Raw genomic sequence first — 24,939 nt, 5'->3', positions numbered from 1 at the left:
CCTCCTTTGCCAATTGTGGAAGGGGGCGTGAAGCCCTGCAGGATGCTGACGCTTTGCCCTCTGCTCGGAATCCCAGTCTTCTCCTGCTCTGGCTATGCGACTTCGGCAGGAACTGGGCGCCTGCTGCCAAGGGTATCTTGCATCTAAATGCTGTTAACTGTTTAACTCACCCGCCCCCCCGCCCCCCCCCCGAAGCTTAAGAGCCTCAGCTGGTCTGCTAGTAACAAAGAGATGGGGACACGAGGCTGGTCAAAAAAGCTTTCAGCACTCAAAATAAATTTTGAATTAAAGCAATGCGTTTGTTTTGTTTTCCAGCCACGTTATCTACTGAAATTTGAACAAATTTATCTCTCCAAGCCTACCCATTGGGAAAGGGATGGTGCCCCTTCACCCATGATGCCAAATGAAGCCAGGCTCAGAAATCTCACGTAAGTGCTGAGTGACAAAACTCCGCTTGTAACACCTGAAGGGTGGTGTAGTGATGCCGTGGCATTATATTGGGAGTGTGTGCCAGTTCACGGCACGGGGTATAATTTTCTAGTTCTCGCATGTGGGATATGTATATAATTCTGATGCTGGAAATTCGTGCCTCACGTGGCGCTTCCCATTTGTAGCTATTCCGCTCCCCTGTATGTGGACATAACGAAGACGGTCATTAAGGAAGGGGAGGACCAGCTGCAGACCCAGCACCAGAAAACGTTCATAGGGAAGATCCCGATCATGCTGCGCTCCACGTACTGCCTGCTCAATGGCTTGACTGACCGTGATCTGTGCGAGCTGAACGAGTGCCCCCTGGACCCTGGCGGCTACTTCATTATTAATGGGTCTGAGAAGGTAAGGGGGCGGAATAGGCACGAAGGAACAGCTCACTCAGGAAACGCAGGGGGGGGGCTTCCTGTGCAGCCCGTCTTCGCTTTGAAGGTCGCGTCTGACGTCAGAGGGGGTGCTGCAAGTGTCGTTGATAAATGTTTCCTATCCTGGGAATGGTTCTTCTCCACGTGCTGGGCGGAGGGATCTCTTCAGGTCATGGTGTGCCCTGTTTTTCTGCTGGTGCGAGCCCTGCTGTGTGAGATATACAGGTTTCGGCGTAGTTCTCGGATCCCGACTTCATCAGTTGAACAAACCTTTCTCTTTTGGTGAAACAGTCTAAAAATAGTACTCCAGACCGGATATGGCCAGCTTTTCTGCTCACTCTTTCCCGGTTCCCCTCCTCATCCTGTGTGTGTTTCCGTTGTCCACACATGTCCCTTTTCACATCTTAACGTTTGGAAAAGCTGATATGGTACAGCATTCCATTTATGTCTAATTCTTCTAATTTCTCCTTTAAAAATTTGAATTCTTGCCTGTCTGTCACTGTCTCTGGATTAACATCTGTCTTGTTTTTGAAATTTATGCTTTTCTATGTAAAGCATACTATACTAAGCATATTATTGCAGCTGCATTCAGATGTTGCTATAGATGATCAAAGCTAGGGTGTCTGAACGCAGGCAGTCAGAGAAACTGAGATTTCAAGTTAGGCTTTGTAGCAGGTGTGTCAGCCATAGTAAGGACTAAGCATATATTGCTCTCTGGATTCACAAATCACAGCTTGAGTCATCAGCTGATCACAGAGACAAAATAAATAGGAAGACTGTCCTGTCTGAGAGGATGGAGAGGTAAGAGCCCAACAAACCAGGGTTTATGCTTAAGCTGGGATATGTCACTTACGTGTGGTAGACTAATTACAAATTACAGTTTATGGTGGGGAAGAAATGCAGCCTGCACCTTTTACAGTATCACTCTTCAATCTAACAGTGTGTATCGGTTGGCCATTTCGGTCCCAGAACAAAATCTGAATTATTCCTGTGTCTCTACTCTTGTAAGCAGTGTTCTAAAGTCCTTTCACACAGTTGATACTTATATGTCCCACTCTTCCTGCAAGAGTTCCAGGATGGCATGCAACAGGTTGGGTTTCAATAATTGTACCCTTTGAATTACCCTGGATGACGGTTAGGCTGAGAGGGCTCACCCTTTAAGGTGGCTCGAAACTCCCTGTCCAGGTTTACCCACCACACCTGCTGCACCGTAACTTTTTCCAGTGTTCTCTCTTGAGGGGCCATTTGGTTTATTTCAGACGACCATAAAGGTCTCTTGATACTGAAACTCCAAAACAGCTAGCCAGCTTATGCTTGCTTATATTCCCGTAACAGGTTCTGATTGCTCAAGAGAAGATGGCTACAAACACAGTATATGTGTTTGCTAAGAAAGATTCCAAATATGCCTACACCGGAGAGTGTAGGTCTTGCCTGGAGAATTCTTCTCGGCCCACAAGTACCATATGGGTGAGCATGCTGGCCAGAGGTGGGCAGGTGAGTGTTCCCTTAAAGACTCGGCTTCGGTTGCCAGGGAGAGGTTTATTTCTCTGTCTGTGCTTTTAGCTGTTGGACCTTGTCCTCTCTCCCCCTGCTACCCTGCCTAGAGCTCATCTTGATTTGAAGGGATGGAGAGTCCACGCCTTTTCTGATTCTGTCTGTCAGAGCAGTATTAGCATCAATGTTGGTTCTGTTTGGGACAGATAATGAGGGAGACCTTTAACTTCCATAGCTCTCTTAGATTCCCTGTAGGCCTTTCTTCAGGCAACCCGTAAAGTGGCATCAGCCTGCCAAGTTGCTTTGCTTTCTGCCAGTTTCCCATCCATCCCCAACTGAGCCATTTGAGCGAGAGAGAGAAGTGTGGCTCGTGGTTGGCAGAATTCTCCCTCTCTCCTTCCTGGAATTAGGGAGCCTCGGAGGGTCCGATATTTGAGCTGCTAATGGGCACTGTCATTTCCCTCCTGATCCTTACCATGCTTTGTCAGCTGTGACTCTTCCTGGCGTTGCTAGGACTTGCTCCTGAGTAAACGGGTTTGGGGAAGGGCTGTCTGTAGGAGGGAAATAAACTTGAGTCGCCCATTAATTGTAATAGTAAGAGGAATTTTGTCAAACCCACTTACCTGTCTTAAGTATTTGTTCTGAGGACCAAATTTGTAATTGGAAGTTTTGAGCTTACTGAAGTCCTTGGGTGTGCCCAGTGGGATTTTTGTCACTTGCGTGGGCTTCCCTATACTGTCGAGATCAAGGTAGTCCTAGTGTAAGATCCGAAGGTGTGCGGTGCAGCAGTCTTGCTGAAGCTAAGTTGAGCGAGGCCCGGTTCGTGCCTTGGGTGGGCAGAGGCCTGGGATCTCTGCAGGGACCACCTGGAGTTCCCATAATAGGAGGATCTTAAGTGTGATACACAAATCCTCTTTGGCTTCGGAAGTATTTTTGTGGCAGGGGGGCTGATCATTAAGCAGCGCACGCCCAAAGCCCCTCTTGGGTACTTGGAGGTAGTTAAAGTCCTTTCCAGTGTGACCGTAAAGATTTCTTTGCTCAGGCACGATTGTAACTCTGGTGTGCTGGTAGTGAACGGTGCTGGCATCGTAATGGCAGAATTAGCCCCCTAGCAACTTTTTTTACTGGTATCCTTCTAGAGCTTTGAAAAATAACCTTTTTCAGGACGCATGGTTTCCCATCCAAATTGCACATTATGCGAGATCGGTAGGTGCGTGCCTTGGGGATGCAGCCGTGTTCAGTTTGCCTCCCTGCTTTTATAGGGCGCAAAGAAGAGTGCTATAGGCCAGCGTATCGTGGCGACTCTGCCGTATATCAAGCAGGAGGTGCCCATCATTATCGTCTTCCGCGCGTTAGGCTTTGTATCTGACAGAGACATCCTGGAACACATTATTTATGACTTTGAAGATCCTGAGATGATGGAAATGGTAACGTGCACTAATCTTTCTGTTCTTGGCTTCGTTTAAGCAATGTCTCCTTTTTATAATAATACGCTGAAGGGGTTCTGTGGGTGCTGTAGCTGAATCGTAATTTTATATTTGGGTGAGGACTTACGTTTAGGGAGGAAGCACCAGGTCCGGGATCCTTTCGAGGTCATTGTCAGTGGCAAATCCAGAATGGCAAATCTGATCATTCTTATTAGTACCTCATTTCTTAAGTCTCCAGGAAGGGGAAGGGCCGTGGCTCAGGGGCAGAGCTTTTGCACGCAGAAGGTCCCCGGTTCAGTCACCAGCGTCCCCAGTTCAAATGATCGGGATGTGACAGAGCTCTCCCTGAGACCCTGGAGAGCAGCTGCCAGTCCAGGCAGACCCTTGACAGGTGAAGGGTCTGGCTCAGCATACTGTAGCTTAAGTAAGGGGCCGTGGCTCAGCGGCACAGCTCCTCCTTTGTATGCAGGAAATTCCCTTTCAGTCCCCAGCACCTCTAGCGGAAAGAACCGGCGAGGAGGCTTCGCGAAATGCCCCTGCTGCTCCGCGTTTTGACTTTGATATCCCAAATAGTCTTAACTTGGCATAAAGCAGCTTTGTGTGAGATGTCTTCTAAGAACTTGCCCGGTCTGTATGTGACAGGTTAAGCCTTCCTTGGATGAAGCGTTTGTCATTCAAGAGCAGAATGTAGCGCTGAATTTCATTGGCTCAAGAGGTGCGAAGCCTGGTGTCACAAAAGAAAAAAGAATAAAGTACGCCAAAGAAGTTCTTCAGAAGGAGATGCTTCCACATGTTGGCGTCAGCGACTTCTGTGAAACCAAAAAGGCTTATTTTCTAGGGTACGTAAAGATGAATAACACTCATCCACGGAAATTATTTGCCACCATCTGGAGATCAGTTGACAGAAGAGAATAGTTTCGTTTCGTTTCTGAACTTCTGAAGTGTTTAGAGTTAACTTAAATCTCTGTTGGGTACCATGCTTGGGTGGGGGAGATGTCTAATTTCTGGTGGTGGGGGGGGGGGCGCGATTTTGCTTGCTCTGCCGTCTCCTGCTTTCCCCCTTGTTTCAGCTCCATGGCCCCACTTCACCTCTTCCTTGCATTATCTCCAGTTACAGGTGCCATTTTGAGTTGCTTTGCTAACTTAGAACTCTTAGGGCTTTTTCTCCTCCGTGGCCCTTACAGATGCAAAGATGTCACTGCCTCCTTTTACGGAGGGCTGCCCCTGTGGTTGTGCATCAGAATGCCCCAGATTTTTCAGCACAGCTGGTTTGCAGGAAACGGTCCCATAGCTCTGAGTGGGCCTGTTGAACTAAGTTTTTGATCTGCACCTGTGCAGGGGCACCCATAGCTGTTCAATATACAGATGCACTTGACGCTTATTCTTGTGCATGAGGATGCAAGGGCCTTTGCAGCAACGGTGAGTTTTGAGGCGTTCGTGACGTTGGGGCCTTGGGGAGGAGGAGGTGGCCATTTCAAGCAGAGTTTCTTCATCTGTGGTGTTTTAGACGCTTCACAGCTCTGCACAGCTTTGCACGGTCTGGACGGCCGGCTGTCGCTCAGCAATCTGCTTCTGTCTGGCAGGTACATGGTGCATAGGCTGCTCCTGGCTGCCTTGGGGAGAAGGGAACTGGATGACAGAGATCACTACGGCAACAAGCGCCTGGACCTGGCAGGGCCGCTACTTGCCTTCCTCTTCAGAGGGTGAGTGCGACACTTGCCTATAACGCATGAGTTTCAAAAGGTCTGCTTTCTTCTAAGCATTCTTAGATCCAATTCTGCTTTGGGTGGTATGAAAAATCTTCATGTTCCACAAGTGTGAAGAATGTTGTTGAAAAGGGAAGTGGTTCTGGGGGTCAGGGGAAGCACATGCATACAGACATAACTTTTTTATTGTGCTGATTTCATGTAGTTGAGTTGGTACTTTGAAGGTTAAACAACACTTGTGGTTCTTTACTAGTTATCAGCAGTACCAAAGTGGAACTCAAGCGATTGCATGTTTTGAGCACGCATTCCTCACGGGAGACACTTATGGGCGAAGTGAGCTGCATTGTTGCCTCTGGAACAGGGAACTGCCCTCACCCACTTGACCAAACCCGCGCACCCCCCCCCTTCTTTCCAGGATCCAGCGGGGAGATGCCGTGTTCAGCAGCCTTATCCACCCACCGTGCAGGCAGGGAAAGCTAGCACGGCGCAGCTGCAGACTTAGCTTCAGTTGAGAGTCTCCCCTGAAACGTAATGGCTTGTGTCCTACCATTTCTTTACAGTGTTTTCCCCTCACAGCAGATGGAAGGTCATATTCGTCCTTGGATGCGGAGGGTTGATTCCCCCCCCCAATTCCCCCTCCCTCACATGCTTGGCTGCTGTTCAAGAGAGTCCGAATAACTCTTCTGGGGGAGGGGGTGGGGCCCGGGTGTTCATGGTGCTCCCAGAGGTCTTCTGTCTGAGAGGGTGACATTTTCCCATTTCTTACTGAATAGGATGTTTAAGAACCTGCTGAAAGAAGTGAGAATATATGCACAGAAATTCATTGACCGAGGGAAAGATTTTAATTTGGAACTGGCCATTAAAACCCGGATCATATCGGATGGTTTGAAGTACTCGTTAGCTACGGGGAACTGGGGGGACCAGAAGAAGGCTCACCAGGCCCGAGCGGGCGTGTCTCAGGTATGCATCCAGCCGCTCTCATGCAACGTTGGGGGCACGTGCCGCGAGCGGGAGTTGTGTCGTTTCCTCGGCTCCTTGGAGAGCCTGCGGCGCTGTGCCCTTCGTTGAGTCCAGCCCCCCCCCGCTTTCTGATTGGCGGTTTGAAATCACTCGGTGGAATTCCACTGGCCCTCGCCGCTCAAAAGTTCCTTTGGTTTGTGGTTCCTGGGCTGTGGTGCACAGCCTGACCTCGTCTGGGGGCTTTTTTTCAGCCTTTCCCCCCCCCGAAAATCACAGCCCCCGGGACCCCTTTCAGCCTTGTGCCTGCGGCGGCTGCTGCGGCTGCTTCTTTCGCTGGAGCTCCCCTTCCCAGGGCCTCCGTCACTGATCTCCCCCTTCCTCAGCCAGCGCCACAGAGCCCCTCTTCCCTGCCCCATCATCTTTCCCTTGGCCTGCAGAAGCCGATACGGGCACAGCATGACTTTGCAGCAGCTCAGCTGGTTTTGCAGGGCAATGAACGTAAGAGGCCACGGCCAGGCCTTTTTTGGGTTGGGTCAGTTAGTTCTGCAGAGGGTCTCGACTCCTTTTCCGGCCGCATGTTGTAGCCCAGGCTTATGGCTGCTGCTTAGTTTCAAGCATCCTTTGAATTAGTTGCATGATGTCTTTAGAACTTTCTTTTTGGGGGTTTGTCATCTTCATCAATCTGTAAAATAGGTCTATTTGCCAGTAAGCAAATAAGTTACAGAATTCCTGGAAAGTGTTTTGCCTTCTGTCCTTACCCTTGCTTCGTGCTGTTCCGTGGTCTGCCACGTGATCTCCCAGCCGGGACGCTAACTGGGCACGTGGCTGTTTCAGAGCTGCAGCCGTGGGTGCTTCCTGCCCCTCCTGGGCCCTCCCGCCTTCTGTAGCGGCACACACAGTGGTCTGTAGCAGGCGCTGAACCCGAGCAGAGGTGGCTGGTAGGATCTCCCTCGACTGAGTCGCTGAATAAGTAGTTCTTGAAGAAATTCAGAAGGCAGAGTTCCGCCCCCCCCCCTCTCGTGAGCTGACCTCGGACGTAATTAATTGCACTTCTTCCAGGTATTGAACCGTCTGACTTTTGCTTCAACGCTTTCCCACTTACGTCGCCTGAACTCTCCCATTGGCCGAGACGGGAAACTAGCCAAGCCCAGACAACTGCATAACACTTTGTGGGGAATGGTCTGTCCTGCTGAGACGCCAGAGGTAACGTGCAGATTGGATTTTGCTTTCCCTTAGTTAAGAAGGTCCCAGCGCAACTTACAGAAGCCAGTAAGCGCTGGCACCTTAATAGTTAAAGACACGCATTACCCAATAAAAGTACTTACAGCTTTTTTTTTATATATATATATATATATTTTTATTAAGAATTTTCAATTATTTACACAGGGGAGTGGTGAAATAATACTGCAAAGTGATATTCTTATATAACTTGATTATACATCCGATATAATAACTAATATAAGTTTCATGATATAATATACTTGGTTGTCAAATTCAGCCTGACATATATGTCTTTCCATCTGTCTACAAAAGTTTTGTTATTGCTGCAAGACTGGTATATGCACAGGTCTGGAAACAAAAGAGCGTACCTGATGAGAAAAAATTAATAGAGAAGTTGTTACATTGTATAGAAATGGACAGACTCAATTCTGAAGTACTTACAGCTTGTAACAGAGGTCACCTGTTCAGAAATGCCTTTTCTCAGTCGTGGCAGCTGTGGGGTCAAAGCCTTCTCCGCTAAATAGGGCCTCTAAATATGGAGATTCCTTTTCCTCGCCAGGCTAGCAGCCATTGGTGGGACCTCTTCTTCATGAATAGGTTCATCACTGCATATTAGCTGTGGCTTCCATGAACTGGGAAACTGTGGGGCTCCTCCCTCACTGCCCTCCCCATCCCACTGTCCACCATCCTGCTGGCTTCCCAAGACGGGCAGCTCCAGGCCTCCGATGGGCAGGGAAGGGGGCGGCACCACCGTGTTCCTTCTCCTGCCCAGCAAGTCACCGCACACCCCAGCTGCCTCTTCCGGTGTTTTTGCCTCCACCGTTACAGGGACCTGCTTTTAAAGGAGCCTCCTTTCCCCATCTCACTGGTGTTCCTCCCAGTCTCCTCCCAGCCTCTCCAGTGGGAGGACTGGGTGTAAATGCTGTAGTCCCCCCCTCCCCCACACGCCATCCTGGGGCGGGGGCGGGGGGGGGGGCACTTGCAGCGCTCTCTGCCTGGCTCAGCCTTCTTCTGAAGCGTCTCTAGTGGCTCCCTCAGTGGCCTGGGGCCTGTGCTCGCCCTGTCGCGGCTGCCAACAACCTCCTGTGGGCCTGGCTGCGGCTGAGCTGCCTGTGCTACTGCAGGAGAAAGGTGGATTGGCTGCGTGGCTGGGGGTTGTGGCCCAGCGTTGGGCATGGGGGCCAGCAGCTGCTGTTCTGATGGGGAACGTGGCCCAGGGCTCTGTGGCGGTGCCGTAGCTGAGGCGCTGACAGAAGAGGTGCTGCAGGGCCCGGGGGTGGTGCCTGCTGCTGCGGGGCTGGCAAGAAGGGCCGGACTGCTGAAAAGAAAGTCGGAAAGCCCCACCGCCTTCAGCCGCCTTGCCCTGACGTAAATGGTCGCCAGCATTTCCTGTGTCCTCTGGATCCGTGGATGGTCTTGAAGAGGAGCCGTTCCTTCTGTCAGGCTGTGGCATCCCAGTTAGCCAGAGTCTGTCCTCCTCGCTTCTGCATGAAGCCAAGGTCCCTTGATTTCAAAAGTTTTATTTGAAAGACAGCATTCAGGCCCAGGTGTCCACATTCCAGGACCAGGGAGATCCTGGCTGAGCACAAGCTTTGTTAGGAATGGGTTACAAAATGAAAGTCGTTACACATCAAACCCTCCGTTCCCAGCCTCCCCCCAGAGTTCACATTGCTGGGCGCTCTCCTGTGGGAAAGCTGGTCCGTCAAGGTCGACTTTGGAGAAAAACAGATAAGAAGCAGCATCCTCTCCCATGGAAAGTGCGGTCATGGCACAGCTAGACCTGGAGGGAGAGAGAGACTACACAACTACCCAAATTAACATGGTGTGACGTAGGTTAGGTTCCCTTAGCATGACGGATCCTGACCCCTTCTTCCCTCAGGGTCACGCCGTGGGGCTCGTGAAGAATCTTGCGCTAATGGCCTACATCTCTGTTGGGTCTCAGCCATCCCCGATTCTGGAATTTTTGGAAGAATGGAGTATGGAAAACCTGGAAGAAATCTCTCCTGCTGCTATTGCAGAGTAAGTATAAAAAGGAATCAGAGCTGGAGTTCTTTCTGGTGGCACGTTCCAGGAGGGCCGAACATTCGTGTAACGCTCATTTTTCTCCCCCAAAGTGCCACAAAGATCTTTGTGAATGGCTGCTGGGTTGGGATACACAAAGACCCAGAGCAGCTAATGAACACCCTGAGGAAACTGCGGCGTCAGATGGACATTATTGTTTCAGAGGTAAATATTGGGCCATAACCCTGTTGCACAGTTAGGCTTGCTACACTTGCTAAAAGTGCTAAAATTAAATCTAAAACGTCTTGGTTCAAAGTGTTGCTTGTTGCCTGCCCTGAGCGCTTGCCCGCAGGGAGTGGCGCTCCGCCATTTCTGAGTGTGCCGTTTGCGCGTGCAGGTTTCCATGATCAGGGATATCCGAGAGCGAGAGATCCGCATCTATACCGACGCCGGCCGGATTTGCCGCCCACTCCTGATTGTGGAAAAACAAAAACTGCTCTTGAAGAAGAGGCACATCGACCAGCTGAAAGAGCGAGAATATAACAACTACAGGTAGAAAGCTCCCTCTTGCTTTCCGTTATCCTTTTCTTCTGGAAGAATGTCTCTTTCCTATTTCCCCCTTAGCTTTAGTGAAAGGGGGCTTTTGATAGCAGCAGTGTATGATTTAGGGGTGGCAAAAATGCCCTGAGCCCAACCTCAACAGCCACAGCCTCTCTCGTGGGGGCTGCAGAGTGCTCCAGAATGGTGTGTGCTTTGCGCGTCAAGTTTCTAGAGTGACGTCTGAGGGCACAGCCTGAGCACCAGCTCATCTAGTTGCATGCCCCAGGGATTCTGCATGCGTGCTTGCCTCCCACTTCCTTGGTGGGTGGGCTGGCTGGGGGTCTTTTGGCTGCTAGCAAAGGAAATAATGTTGCCAGACTTGGCATCTCAGACAAGCGGAGACGCTGAGCCCAACCCTGGTCTATGCTAGTGATGGGCTTGTGTGTAAGAAAGAACTGACCAAACCGTGGTCCTGGATTTCCAGGGAGGAACAAGGAACACTTTCTTTCAGCACAAGTTTAGCATAGCCATTTTGATGGATGTGATGCCCGCTAACCATAGCTGCTGCAAAGAGAGATGGAGAATATGGAAGCCATAGGAGTTCCTCCTGCTGCTAAAGCCACCCAGCCAGGGGAGTCTGACATGCCCAGTTGTTTTCTAGTGCCAGGGCTCCGCCCCATAGTTCTTACACACAGTTGCACGCTGCGTACGTACAGCTGGGTGCGAGAATTCAGTGTAGTCCCTTGCCAAAGAGATGGCTGACAGCTGGGAGACTCAGGAGCAGCTTTAGAAAATGCAGGTGATGTTCATCTGTGCTTTCCCTGAGAAGTGCAAGAGACTCTTCAGTCCTCAGTTCTTGATCTTAGAACACTGCAGCATTTGTAAGTGAAAGCCAAAGGCAGTAAGCTCTTCAGGCAGACCGTGCCTCTTCTTGTAATCAAGCTCAGTTTTTAAAAACTCTGCTAAACAAGGCCTTTCGTTTAGCTGGCAGGATCTGGTAGCCAGCGGTGTAGTAGAGTACATCGACACCCTCGAAGAGGAAACTGTGATGCTGGCCATGACGCCGGACGACTTGCAGGAGAAGGGTGTGGCGTACTGTTCGACATACACCCACTGTGAGATCCATCCGTCCATGATCCTAGGAGTCTGTGCGTCAATTATTCCGTTTCCAGATCACAATCAGGTTGGTAAGACTTGCTTTGCAGTTGGCCTACGTGCTCCTATCTGGACTGGGAGGGAGGGAAAGAGGGGGGGGGCTGGTTCCTCTCTCTGAAAAACAGACTCACGCCCGTAACCCTAACCCTCCTCTACTCTCACAGTCTCCTAGGAATACGTACCAGTCCGCTATGGGCAAACAGGCTATGGGAGTTTATATTACCAACTTTCACGTTCGTATGGATACCCTGGCCCATGTCCTGTACTATCCTCAGAAGCCCCTGGTGACGACACGCTCGATGGAGTACCTGAGGTTCAGAGAGTTGCCCGCAGGTATATCCCACGCTGTTGTTCTGTGCTTCTGACCAGGAGTTCTGGACCTGTCTGTGTCTCCAGCCATCTGTAGACTCAGCAGAGCTGTACCTTCCCATTGCAGCCCACTGAGCCTCATGAAGTGTTTCTGGGCGGGTATGTCAGTGGACCCTTGGGAAGAGCAGGGAAGGCACGGAAGGGGCTTGGGTAAACGGCCAGAAATGCTCGGCCACTGCAAGAAGGGCATGGTTGGATGCGTGTGGAATGTCCTGGTCTGAGAAGTGAGATGATACTTCAGCCTCCCGTCCCCTACGGTGGCCTGGCTAGCGCAGGTGTCATTCTCTAGTGTGGCTCGCAGGCTGGCTGGGATCTCGGTGCCTCTAGTGGCTGACTTCGGTTGTGAAAGGATCGGAAAGGAAATATTTGATAGGGGAATGTTTGGCAATTCCCGTGTCACTTTGGATGAGACGTAAGCAATAACAGGAGGTACGGCTGGGCTTGTGCGGTATCAGCAACTTTGGGTATTTTTCGAAACTGGATATTGAGTTCTGTACAGATTTTAGCCCTCCACGGGAATGGTCAGCAAAAAGGCCTTTGTCAGAGGGCTCCAGGTGGGGATGAATAGCAACTAGCAACGGGGGGAAATGAGCAGGAGGAATGTTAGAGTAAAGGAGAGCAAGCCAACTTGTGCCTCAGTTCTGTAAGACGAATTGGGAGTTTCCGCTTTCCAGCGACGCTACCAGGCTCCTCCACCAGGGGTCTCTGGGCACGCAGCAGGGAACGGTTTCCCTTCAGTCCGCTCTTCCGGGAAAGCAGCCGGTCAGTGCGGAACATCTGGCAGTGCACAAGTGTCAAGGAGGCACTGGCTAGGTCAGCGCCAAGGCAGGGGACGTGGGGCGCATGATGGCTGACACAGCTTCCTCCATCCCTTCCAGGCATCAACTCCATAGTGGCCATCGCTTCGTATACTGGGTATAATCAAGAAGACTCGGTCATCATGAACCGTTCTGCAGTCGACAGAGGCTTTTTCAGGTTGGGCTGATGAAATGCTTTTATCTTCTATAAGTTCTTTCGTCACCTTTAGGCTGAATAGGTATTTCCCGGGCTGCTGTGGAACCGTGCCCCGCAGTCTCATGGAACAAGCAAGGAAATTCTTGGTTGGTTGGTGCTCAAGAGGGGCATTCTCAGTATATCTGAGCTCTTGGCCTGTTAGGCCCTCGCCAGTGCTTCATGCAAACCAAGAGTACACTGTAAAGCAGTAGTACTCACTCTGGGAGCCACAGGGAGCCACAATCGAAACAGCCACCAACCAGTAGGACCGTATTTACTTCCATCCCTGGCAGGAGGAGGCTTGCAGCTTGCCTGTTCCTCTGTCGGCAGCTCTTTAAGGTGGGGCGCGGTTGCTGGCCACAGTCCCTGCCAGGCAAGAGCCTTGCCCGTTTTCCTGAAGCGTAGGGTGGGGGCCACACAGGAGACTAGTGCTCAGAAGAGCCACGTGCAGCATGGCAAAGAGCCGCCCGGGTCTCCCGAGCCACTGAATGAGTCTCGGGGCATCAGAGCGTTCCCAGTGCTTTCCTGCCGTCGAACAGATCAGCGATGGAGGCCAAGCTGGCTTCCTTGGCCAAAAAAAAAAGATAGTATCAAAGAGCTCTAGTTCCTTCTGGGGGTCCCTGGAGCACAGTTTGAAAAACACTGAAGGGGTGAAGGGGTGACGTGTTCTCTTGCGAGAGCAAACAAAAAGTGAGGGTAATTGCTCATGTTTCCCCGTATTAATTCACTGCTTGAACATTTAAGTCTTTGTGTTACGTGTGTTACGTGCGTCCACATACTGAAGTGGAGAATGGCGTTGTGGCAGAAGGTACACTTGCCTTTTAAAAACGTACACGGACAGATGACTGCCAGTTATTCAGGCAGCGTGCCTAGTCTGCCCAAGTGGGGCGAGGGCTGTGCCGCTCTGAGTTGGAGAGCAGCTCCTCTGCCGTGGCGCAGGCGGGCCAAGGGCACCTCGGGACCCTCCGGCCAGTTGCTCGTTCCCCTGCAGTCCCACCTCAAGAAGGCAGAGGGGGAGGGTCGGTACTGCCACTCCCTCCCCCTCAGGTGACTTGCCTGCGTTGGGTTGCTATAAATGCTGTTTTCTCCACACCCTTTTGGCCTCTCGGCACTGGAGAGGATGCAGCTCACAGGCCTCCCGCCACTGGCCTCTGCACCCCGTTCTGCTTGTTGGAAGGCCAGCATTGTATTTTGTTCTCTTGGTTTTAGTCCCTGAATTGGAAGAAGGATTTGTAGCTGACAGCTGTACCAATTTCTTTCCTTTGTAGATCTGTGTTCTATCGTTCCTATAAAGAACAGGAATCTAAGAAAGGTTTCGATCAGGAAGAAGTATTTGAGAAACCGACACGTGAAACTTGTCAGGGTAAGGCTTGGCCGAGCAAATTGAAAGCTGTACTGGACCAGACCAATGGGCCGTCCTGTTCAGTAGTCCACCTGCAACAGTGAGCCAGGCAGATGCCACCGTCCCTCAAGCCCGACTTGCAGATAGCAGACAGCAGCACTTCTTCTTCTCACTGACTCTTCAAGAGTACCTAAAGCCAAAAGGTCTCCCAGTCAACAATTAACAATGAGAAACAGAAGCCAATAGGTTAATGCAGTGCCAAAGTGCAAAGTATAATGAACAGTCAATAGCTCATAAATAGTAACAGTCAGTAATTAATAAATAGTACGCATCCAATTCATAAATCACATCCGTATAAACATAGCAGCAATACACATCCACAGATAAGTCTCTAATCCGTGTAAACACTAACAGGTAGAAAAAACACTCTCCAAGAGTACCTGACAATCACAGGCATTCAGCCCCTGAGCCCAGAGGCCCCATTCCACAGTCGTAGCTAATAAGCAAAGAGAGCTGTTCTGTCTAAATGTGCCCGCTGTTTAAATCCGTCTAAGCCAGTGGCCATCAGTGCATCATGTGGCATTGAGTTCCCCAGGTCAACTATCCATTGTATGAAGTAGTGATTCCTTGTATCTCCCCTGAATCCACTGCCAGAATTCTAGGATTATCTGAGGGAGAGAAGAGCTTCTGGCCGCTCTCTCTGCATCGCATACAATATTGTAGACCTCTCTTGCATCACCCCTCAATCACCACCTTTTCTGAACTAAAAATGCTCCCCTTGAGGCCTCAGCTGAGGAGCATTTGCTCAACAATGAAAGTTTCATGTCCGGCACCTTTACGTCCGCGCCGTTTGCAAGGGGGAAAGTGCGCCGTGTTTAAATTTGAGAACAGGTGAAGCGCCTGCCTCTGCAGCAGCGCCGGTGACCGTAATGGAAGTACTGAAGAAGCCTCCGGCGGTGTGAATGGGCCTTTCCTATACCGTGAGATGACTAAGTCAAGGGCAGAGGTGCAGAAGCGCGTCTCCCACTCGCTACTCCTCATGGGGCCCAGAGAAAACGTGGTCCCAGATAGTGCCCAGTGTGAGAACCAGCTGGGTTTACTTGATTGACGAGACTGGAGAATCCAGATGAGATGCTCACAAATTGTTGCATTTGTGTTATTTATTTATTATTTATGACCATTATTAATTTAATTTATAGCCCTCCCTCCCCGCAAGCGGGCTCAGGGCAGGTTACAATAGTCGATAAAATATACAGAAGTGAACAATAAAATCACAAATCTCATAGACACCACATTTCAGCAAATCGCCCGCTCACCATATATGAAGAAGGGTGGAGGTGTGGATTGGTATCCTGTAGCTGCTAATGTGTTGGCGGGGAGATGGCCATGTAGCCCCCCCCCCCCCCCACACACACACCAAGTAGGAGACCGGCAGGGAGACTTGTTTGGTGGATTTAATGTTGGCCTCAACCGTATGCCTGGTGGCACACCTCTGTCTTGCAGGCCCACCTAAATGATACAAAATCCTGTCGGGCCTGTGTGTCCTCCGACAGAGAGTTCCACCCGATTGGGGCCAGGACCGAAAATGCCCTGGCCATGGTCGAGGCCAGCCGAGCCTCCCTGGGGCCAAGGACCACCAGTAGGTGTTTGCCTGCTAATCTCAGCACCTTCCAGGGTGCATATGGGGAGAGGCAGTCCCTCAGGTATGCTGGTTCCGGTCTGTTTAGGGCTTTTGAGGTTAAAACACAAACCTCGAACCAACCAGTCCAGCACGGGAACGGAGAGGGCAATGGGGAGCGATTTCTTCGATGGCTTCTGAGAGATGGCCGTACCAGTCCTCCACCAGCTCATCTAGCGAACTGCCTGGGGCCATGGGATCCTGCAGAGCATTCCAGAAACCAGTTGGATCCATGCGGGCAAGCGTAAATGCAGCCTGCCGGGCGCGTGTGCGGCAGTGTACCAGTGTTGGAAGCGTACCTCCCCCTCCGTGCCTTTTGCAGTTCCAAGAAGAGGCTGCAACCCCTTGCGGGACTAGCTGAATGTGTTGGTGGGCTGTATCCAGTCCGGTGGGGAGAGTGCATGCCTGGCCTAAGCCTGTATCCTGTCTGTTTCCCCCTCTTCCCAGGGATGCGGCATGCCATCTACGACAAGCTGGATGACGACGGCCTGATTGCCCCTGGCGTGCGCGTGTCAGGAGACGATGTCATCATCGGCAAGACGGTAACTCTGCCTGAGAATGAAGACGAGCTGGAGAGCACCAATCGCCGCTACACCAAGAGGGACTGCAGCACTTTCCTGCGAACGAGCGAGACTGGGATTGTCGATCAGGTCATGGTCACCTTGAACCAGGAAGGATACAAGTTTTGTAAGATCAGGGTAAGCGTGACTGGTTGAGGGTAGCAGAGCCAGGTATGTGGAATAGCCTGAGTAGCTGAGTGATGTCTCCCTTTGCCTCCCTCCAGGTGCGCTCTGTGAGAATCCCGCAAATTGGAGACAAATTTGCCAGTAGACACGGTCAGAAAGGTACCTGCGGTATCCAGTACAGGCAGGAGGTAAGAGCCTCACTCTGGGTTATTCTGGTGCTGTGAAGGATTTCTACAAAAGAAGGTTAGAAACAAGTTAGGAACCGTCCTTCTCACATCTGTTCTTAAGGGGGGGATGGCCACGTTTGTGTCATTTTTATTTAACTCCAGCTCTGGCATAATCACTAGAAGCTGCTCTGGATAATGTTGACAAGCCACTTGGGGGTCCCCTGAAGTTGCATGATGGGCCTCCCTGGGGGGGCTTTCCCATAACTTGTGCCACGACAGAGATGGGCCAGCCTCAGTACGGCTGAGCCTGGAGCAGACCCTCCCCGAGAGCCTGGGACTGAGGGTGTCCCTGTGGCAGGAGGCTGCCGTTCGGGTCTTGCCCCTTGCCTGCTTTATGGCTGTGGAGGTGATAACACCGGCACTTCCATCTGGACCAGGAAGCAATAATAATAATAACAATACTTGATTTATATACCACCCGTCAGGACAACTTAACACCCACTCAGAGCGTGGGCGTTAAGTTGCTGTTATCGTCCTCATAACAGTCACTCTGTGGGGCTGAGAGAGCTCCAAGAAGCTGTGACTGACCCAACCTACGCTGCTGTAGTTGGAGTGGAGGAAGGTGAAATACGCTTTTTGCAACAAATCCCTCTTGAAGTCTGGGCAGAAAAATTCTGAATTACCTTGACGCCTCGGATAGTCTCCAAGGGCAGTCGCGTGTAGAGTGTATTGCAGTAATCAATTTGCAAAGTAAGCAAGATTATTTTGAACATGAGACACAATGTACGTGACCTCTTCCTTTCCTGTCTGTAGGACATGCCTTTCACCTGCGAAGGTATCACCCCTGATATAATCATCAACCCCCATGCCATCCCTTCACGCATGACTATCGGCCACTTGATTGAGTGCCTGCAAGGGAAGGTAAGGACATGTGGCTGCTTGAAGAACTCCGCTGGAGCATCTCTGGGTGCCCCTGTGCTGGAGTTGCGCACCGGGGCACCATCTTGCTTTGACTTTCGGCAGGGCCATTAGATTGGAGACAAAATACAGGACTAGATGAACCCTTGAATCCTAGGGTTGGAAGGCACCTCTAGGCTCATCTAGTCCAACCCCCCTGCACTATGCAGGAAATTCACAACTAACCCTCCCCCCGCCGACTGCCCCAGTGACCCCCCTGCTCCATGCCCAGAAGATGACAAAACACCTCCAGGATCCCTGGCCAATCTGGCCTGGGGCAAATTCATTCCTGACCCCAAGGTGGCGATTGGCATTACCCTGGGCATGTAGGAAGGGGCCACGAGAACTAAGCACTGACGTAACCCTTCCTGCCTTTCCCCTCATGATCTGCCCAGGTTCGCAGAATCAGCATTGTTGTCAGGTGGCCATCTAGCTGCTGCTTAAAAACCTCCAGAGAAGGAGCGCCCACCACCTCCCGAGGAAGCCTGTCCCACTGAGGGACCGCTCTCACTGTCAGGAAGCTCTTCCTAATGTTTAGCTGAAAGCTCTTTTGATTTAATTTCAACCTGTTGGTTCTGGTCCAACCTTCTAGGGCAGCGGAAAACAACTCTGTGCCGTCCTCTACATGACAGCCCTTCAAGTACTTGAAGATGGTTATCCTGTCACTTCTCAGTCGTCTCCCCTCCAGGCTAAACATTCCAAGCTCCTTCAACCTTCCCTCATAGGACTTGGGTCTCCAGACCCCTCACCATCTTCGTTGCCTTCCTCTGGACATGTTCCAGCTTGTCTATAGCCTTCTTAAACTGTGGTGCCCCAAACTGAACACAATACTCTCGGTAAGGTCTAACCAGAGCAGAGTAGAGCGATACCATCACTTCTCATGATCTGGACGTTATGCTTCTGTTGATACAGCCCAAAACTGCATTGGCCTTTTTAGCTACCACATCACACTGCTGACTCATGTTCAGTGTATAGTCTACTAAGACCCCTAGATCCTTTTCGTATGTACTACTGTCAAGACAAGTCTCCCCCATACTATAATTATGCATTTGATTTTTCCTTCCTAAATGCAAAACTTTGCATTTATCTCTGTTGAAACTCATTTTGTTTTAGCCCAGTTTTCCAGCCTGTCAAGATCATCCTGTATCCTGACTCTGTCTTCTACCACATTTGCTACCCCTCCCAATTTAGCATTATATGCAAATTTAATGAGCATTCCCTGTATTCCTTCATCCAAATCATTTATAAAAATGTTGAACAGAACAGGTCCCAGGACTGATCCCTGAGGAACTCCACTTGGGACTCTTCTCCAAGAGGATGAGGAACTGTTAACTGGCACTCTTTGGGTGCGATCTGTCAACCAGTTACAGATCCACCTAACAGTAATAGGATCCAAACCACATTTTACCAACTTGTCAACAAGGATATTATGTGGAACCTTATCAAAAGCCTCACTGAAATTGAGATAATACTACGTCTACAGCATTCCCCTGATGCAGCAAGGTAGTAACTTTCTCCAAAAAAAGAGATAAGGTTAGTCTGACCTGACTTGTTCTTGAGGAACCCCTGCTGGCTCTTAGTAATCACAGCCATCCTTCTAACAGTGCAGTCCTAAGCACAGTTACTCCAGTCAGAGCCCATTGATTTCTGTGAATTTAGACTGGAGTAACTCTGCTTAGGATTGCACTGTAAATGCTCAATGACTGACTGATCTTTGTTCTAAGACTTTTTCCAGGTATAGACAAGTCAGTAGTTACCTCGATCCTCCTTTTTCCCCTTCTTGAAGATGGGGACGTTTGCCCGCCTACACTCTTCTCGCACCTCACCTACTCTCCAAGAATTCTCAAAAATGGTGGACAGAGGCTCAGAAATTACACCTGCGAGTTCTTTTAGTACCCTTGGGTAAAATTCACCTGGCCCTGAGGACTTAGTTCCATTTAAAGAAACCAGGTGTTTACGTACTGCCTCTATGCTGATCCTAGGCTGTAACTCCCTTCCCTCATCATGTGTTCTGTTACTGCCCTATTGAGCACCATTTCTGTCGCAGGAGAAGACTGAGAAAAAGCAGGAATTGAGCAGTTCTGCCCTCTCTTCATCGCCTGTTACAATTTCACTTCTCTCTGTCCCTGCAATGGGCCTACCACGTCCTTGCTCTTTTTCTTACTTTGAACATAAGCAAAGAACCCTTTTTGGTTGTTTTTAGCATCTGTTGCTAGTCTATGCTCATACTGAGCTTTAGCTTTTCTAACACTCTCCCTACAAGCATTGGTTATTTGTTCATATTCATCCCTGGTTATAAGGCCCTCCTTCCATTTCCTAAATGAGACTTTTTTATTTCTCAATTCATTAGAAAGCTGATTCTGAAGCCACTGTGGCTTCTTTAAGCTCCTCCCGTTTTTCCTTCTCATAGGAATAGTTTGTGATTGTGCTTTCAATATTTCACTTTCTGTCACATCCTGAATGTGTGCACCTGGTAGACAACATACCTCTCGAGACGACAAGTCGGGTCGGCACACTTTACTCTTTACCCCTGTCAGTAGGGAGTCCCCAATTACCAGCACACGCCTTCTCCTATATTGAGGAACGGAAGCTCGAGTCTTCACATTCACGAGGGCCTGAGGAACTTCCTTCAAGGTTCAAGGTGTCTGAGGGAGTAGCCCTTGATCCAGTGGTCCAGAGTCGATTATCTATGGGCAGATCCTGGAACCGACTGCTTAGCCTCAGAGGCTCAGAGTGTCTCCCGATGCTCCTGCTCCTGTGGGCGACCTTCTCCCACCTGCCCGCCTCTTGCATTGGGTGCTCCTCCAGATCCTGAGATGCCTTTCCCCCCTCCTCTTCCTCCTCCTCCTCCTGTTGCCCTCTGAAGAACCGGGAGGGGCCTCCCCGCAAGTGAATTGACTTGATTTGTGTCCCCCCCTCCCTCCCCCCCAGTGGGGACCCAAAGCAGCCTTATGTTGTTCTCGTTTATTCTTACAACCCTGCGAGGTAGGTGAGGCTGAGCATGTGACCGGCCCAGGGTCACCCAGCAAGCTTCCCCAGCAGAGTGGGGATTCAAACCCAGATCTTGTAACTCCTCATACAGCTCTCAAACCGCTGCAGACCCCAGGCTCGCTATTGAATCTTTCCAAGTGTAAGCCATTGTGCAGGCAAATGTTGCAATCTTTTTTTTCTTAAGACACCTTCTGCAAAACCTTTCTTTACTAAAACTTCTTTGTCTCTAGGTATCTGCAAACAAAGGAGAAATAGGCGATGCCACGCCCTTTAACGATGCTGTCAATGTGCAGAAGATTTCCAATTTGCTCTCAGACTATGGATATCACCTGAGAGGAAATGAGGTATGTCACATGCCCAGCGGCAAATCCTGAGTCTGGGTTGATCTCTGTGATGGGCGTCTTGCTGCAATTTTGGTTTGGCTGACTCTCCTTTCTGCAGGTTTTGTACAATGGCTTCACCGGTCGCAAAATTACATCACAAATCTTTATTGGCCCTACTTACTACCAGCGGTTGAAACACATGGTAGATGATAAAATCCATTCCCGAGCAAGAGGACCAATTCAGATCCTTAACAGACAACCTATGGAAGGCCGATCTCGGTAAGAATAGATGCTTGCTTGCGTATTTTTTTGAAGTGTGCAGGATCCAGTTAGAGATCTTTTTTTTAAAAAATACCTCTCTCTCATGAATATCAGTCCCATCCTACAGTCACTCCATTGGCTACCTATCAGTTACCGTGTTCAATTCAAGGTATTGGTTATTACATACAGAGCTCTTCATGGCCTTGGACCAGCATACCTGTAGGACCGCCTCCCTCCCTCCCTATGTCCCTCCATGCAGCTTCGCTCATCTGAACAGGATCTCTTGCAGGTGCCAGCCTGCACATGGGCGAAATCAACAGCAGCCCGTACGTGGGCTTTCTCTGTGGTGGCCCCTGCCCTGTGGAACGGCCTGCCTCAGGAAGTCAGGAAAGCCCCCACTCTTCTGGCTTTCCAAAAAAGATGCAAAATTATTCAAAAAGGCTTTTTATAGTAACATTAATAACATTCGATTTATATACCACCCTTCAGGATGACTTAACACCCACTCAGAGCGGTTTACAAAGTATGCCATTATTATCCCCACAACAAAGCACCCTGTGAGGTGGGTGGGGCTGAGAGAGCTCCAGAGAGCCGTGACTGAGCCAAGGTCACCCAGCTGGCTTCAAGCAAAGGAGTGGGGAATCAAACGTGGTTCTCCAGATGAGAGTTCTGCACGCTTAACCGCTGCACCACACTGGCTCTAGTACAGCTCTCAAATAGATAGGCAGTATTGTAGGGAGGGGGTCTCAGATGCTTCGCTAATGAGGCAGGGACCAGAGACTTCACCACTAAGTTGCCTTGCATATTACCTGGTGCTTTAAATATGTACTTCTATGTACCACCATGTGCTTCATGTTGTCTAATGTCAGTCCTAGAATTGCTTATGTTCTGTTTCAGCGTTTCTTCAACTCTTTATTGGATCCTTGCTAATGCTATGTCTTTATAAACTTGTATTTATTTATGCAGTGACATTATTTATGGAAATGTCCTTGACACTGTTTGGAAATGTCCTTGATACTGATTGTACTAATCTCACACTATGTGTGAGTCTCAGTGAGAAAGGTGGACTATAAATGACACAAACAAACAAACAGGAAAGAGGGTAGTTAGTAATCCAAATTAAAGATTCTCAAAATGAAAAGTCTTGTGCCTGGCTGCTCATTCGAGATGAGACAGGATCATTTGCCGGTGATAAAGCACGGAAGATTTTGTTGAATGAAAGAGAGGAGGTGGTTGGTTGGTTCTTCTGCCCATCAAGATGCCAAAAATGGCACATGACAGAATCAGAGTGTTTGGGCCTATTTGCATGGGTATGGAGAAGTTCCGTACTGGTAAGACTTACCTGTTGACTGACTGTTGTGCCGCCCCCATGGCTATTGAGAATCTTTGTGTGTATTAAACTGATGTGCCTGTTATAACTACGTGTATGCCACATTACAATTAATGTGTTGTCAATAATGAATTGTATAATTTGCATAAATCATGCAAGTTTGCCGTGCTTTTCATTTAGCATACTTTTTTGTGTGGTTTTGCTCTGTTGCACAATTCATTCTGCTTTTCATGGGGACAGAGAAGGAACTGCACAGCCTGAAGACATCCCCAATCACTGGAAATTTTACTCCAGCTTCTCTGGATCATGCTCTTTAGCCATCCAGACTTTCAAGCACATATTCATAAAGTCTAGGCTAGAACCTTGCTTTAAAAATAAAAAGGAAACTACCATTCTTAGGAAGTTGGGTTGTGACTTCTTTACACTTACACAGAATCTTGGCAAGTTCATACAGCCGTAATTGGATCATAGAACTATATTTCAGAGGGATGCTCGATTTTTCTTCGGCATTCGATCCGGCATTGGCAACTTCACATATAGCACAAATAGCCCGAAGGAGACTAGAGGCGTGTCCAGCATACGATTTGAAAATAGCCTTTCTTGTCTAATTTTTTCCCCCTTTGGAAGTATTTTTGAGCATTGTGCACGCTGGGGAACGGTCCCTGCCGACTGCCCATGTTCCGCCATGCCTGCCCTCGACACGTTCTTATCCTGCCAGTTGCACTTGGCGGTCTTGCAACAGCCTTTCATTTGGAACTGACAGTAGACGCCTCTTTGTATTTATTGGTGTATGTTTAGTTTTATGGTTTTAATTGTAAATTGGATTTGTAGTATTGGGTATTGTGCCCCACCCTGAGCCTGTTTGTGGGGAAGGCAGGCTATAAATGGAATACATGAAATACATTTCTGCTCTGGGGGTTTGCCTATACTGGGGGTGGGGTGGCGGGTCAACATCATCGGTAGCTTCCTAGCTCAGAAAAATGTGAAAATGCGCCGCCTTCTTCTTCTTCTTCCTCCTCCTCAGCGATGGTGGCCTGCGCTTTGGCGAGATGGAGCGGGACTGCCAGATCGCACACGGAGCAGCCCAGTTCCTAAGGGAGAGATTGTTTGAAGCCTCCGACCCCTATCAGGTCCATGTGTGCAACCTGTGTGGGCTCATGGCAATCGCAAACACAAGGACACACACCTACGAGTGCAGGGGCTGCCGGAATAAGACTCAGGTATGCGGACGGACAAAGTGCCGAGAATGGCCATCAGTTTGAACTTGGGTTTCAAAACAGCAAAGTAAAAGTTTTTGCACATTTTAAGACGAATCCTGAAAAGTAAATCTGTTCAGTTGGGTAGGTACCCACTGGGGGACAAACTTATTGGCAGCACATAAGCTTTTGTGGGCTAGAAATCTACCTTGTCAGATGAAGGGAGTGGTTATGTTCAGAGGGCCAAGCACCAAGGAAAACCAGAGAGTTGAGCTCCAAGAACATGAAATGGATGGGGCTCTTGGCTACGCTGTATAATAAAATGTTCTTCAGCTTTATGCCTCTGATGAAGTGTGCTGTAGCCCCCACAAAACCTTTTTTAGAATGTAAATGTCATGTAAACGAAGCTCAGCACGAGTTGTTTGGTCCAGAATATCTGATGTTGCTTCTTTCCATCAAGATAGTGACTTCCTTTGGCCTCATCTGCGGTATTGGGAGGGAATAGCACTGGCCCACCTTATAAGGTTGTTGCTAGAGTGAAAGTGAAACATTCAGCACTCTATGAAGGCAAAGTAGCACTGCATTTAAAGGGCTAGATAAAATTGTATATTGCAGCTCTAATATTTTGTGATGCTTTTTTACTTGAGTGGTTTTTTTCTTACTGATATTTTTTAAAAACCCGCCTCTCCTCTCTCAGATCTCGCTGGTGAGAATGCCGTATGCTTGCAAGCTCCTCTTCCAGGAGTTGATGTCAATGAGTATCGCCCCTCGGATGATGAGTGCGTAGTCTTCCAAAGTCCCTTGGGTTGGTCGCTGTGAACTTTTGCCTTTGTGGTGATTTTGAGACTCATGTGTTCACCTGAAATGACGACATGGATTCTGCTTTGCAGCTGAGGCTCTCAGACTGGTTTTTATGTTTTTGTAAATATAAATAAAAAGTTACTTAGGTTTGTGCCTATCAGATTTGTGTGGAACTGTCATTGGGGCTTGAGGACAGCCCTTGGGATCAGAGTTATGCCAGTGGGTTCCCGAATCAATGACGTACACAGCACCCGACTGCAGATTCACGAAGCTGTTAGTAATTTACCCAGGCCTAATCTAGTTTCCTCTTAGGTGGACTGGAAGGGGGCAGCTGTCTGATGCCATCTGCCGATTTCCAGTTCTTGATGGCCTTCTCTGCCCCTTTTCCCCTGTCTCTGCCTGCATAGAGCACAGATGAAAATGACACAAGTTTTGGAGATACTGATCTGATGTTATCAAGAGACATTTCAGAAGTCTTTGACAGTGT

At 49.4% G+C, this 24,939-nt stretch overlaps 1 protein-coding gene across 1 annotated transcript in view; it reads left to right on the top strand.

Annotated features, from left to right (window-relative positions):
* The window catches only part of POLR2B (RNA polymerase II subunit B), a 31,925-nt gene extending 7,316 nt beyond the window's left edge, over positions 1-24,609 (top strand). The window contains exons 4-25 of the mRNA XM_054986603.1: positions 316-428; positions 615-834; positions 2,190-2,348; positions 3,611-3,775; positions 4,418-4,614; positions 5,359-5,478; positions 6,255-6,441; positions 7,501-7,644; positions 9,542-9,681; positions 9,777-9,888; positions 10,061-10,215; positions 11,188-11,386; positions 11,523-11,691; positions 12,606-12,702; positions 13,989-14,083; positions 16,188-16,438; positions 16,525-16,614; positions 17,407-17,514; positions 20,772-20,885; positions 20,983-21,143; positions 23,480-23,675; positions 24,349-24,609. Coding sequence (XP_054842578.1) covers positions 316-428; positions 615-834; positions 2,190-2,348; positions 3,611-3,775; positions 4,418-4,614; positions 5,359-5,478; positions 6,255-6,441; positions 7,501-7,644; positions 9,542-9,681; positions 9,777-9,888; positions 10,061-10,215; positions 11,188-11,386; positions 11,523-11,691; positions 12,606-12,702; positions 13,989-14,083; positions 16,188-16,438; positions 16,525-16,614; positions 17,407-17,514; positions 20,772-20,885; positions 20,983-21,143; positions 23,480-23,675; positions 24,349-24,438 — 3,282 coding nt within the window. The 3' untranslated portion in view covers positions 24,439-24,609. The remainder of the gene's footprint in view (positions 1-315; positions 429-614; positions 835-2,189; positions 2,349-3,610; positions 3,776-4,417; positions 4,615-5,358; positions 5,479-6,254; positions 6,442-7,500; positions 7,645-9,541; positions 9,682-9,776; positions 9,889-10,060; positions 10,216-11,187; positions 11,387-11,522; positions 11,692-12,605; positions 12,703-13,988; positions 14,084-16,187; positions 16,439-16,524; positions 16,615-17,406; positions 17,515-20,771; positions 20,886-20,982; positions 21,144-23,479; positions 23,676-24,348) is intronic.
* The last annotated feature ends 330 nt before the right edge of the window (positions 24,610-24,939 follow it).

The sequence above is a fragment of the Eublepharis macularius genome, chromosome 8 (genome assembly GCF_028583425.1).
Source record: "Eublepharis macularius isolate TG4126 chromosome 8, MPM_Emac_v1.0, whole genome shotgun sequence".
In the NCBI taxonomy this organism is placed as follows: Eukaryota; Metazoa; Chordata; class Lepidosauria; order Squamata; family Eublepharidae; genus Eublepharis; species Eublepharis macularius.
Note: the sequence above shows the minus strand (reverse complement) of the source record. Positions and strands in the feature narration are given on the sequence as shown.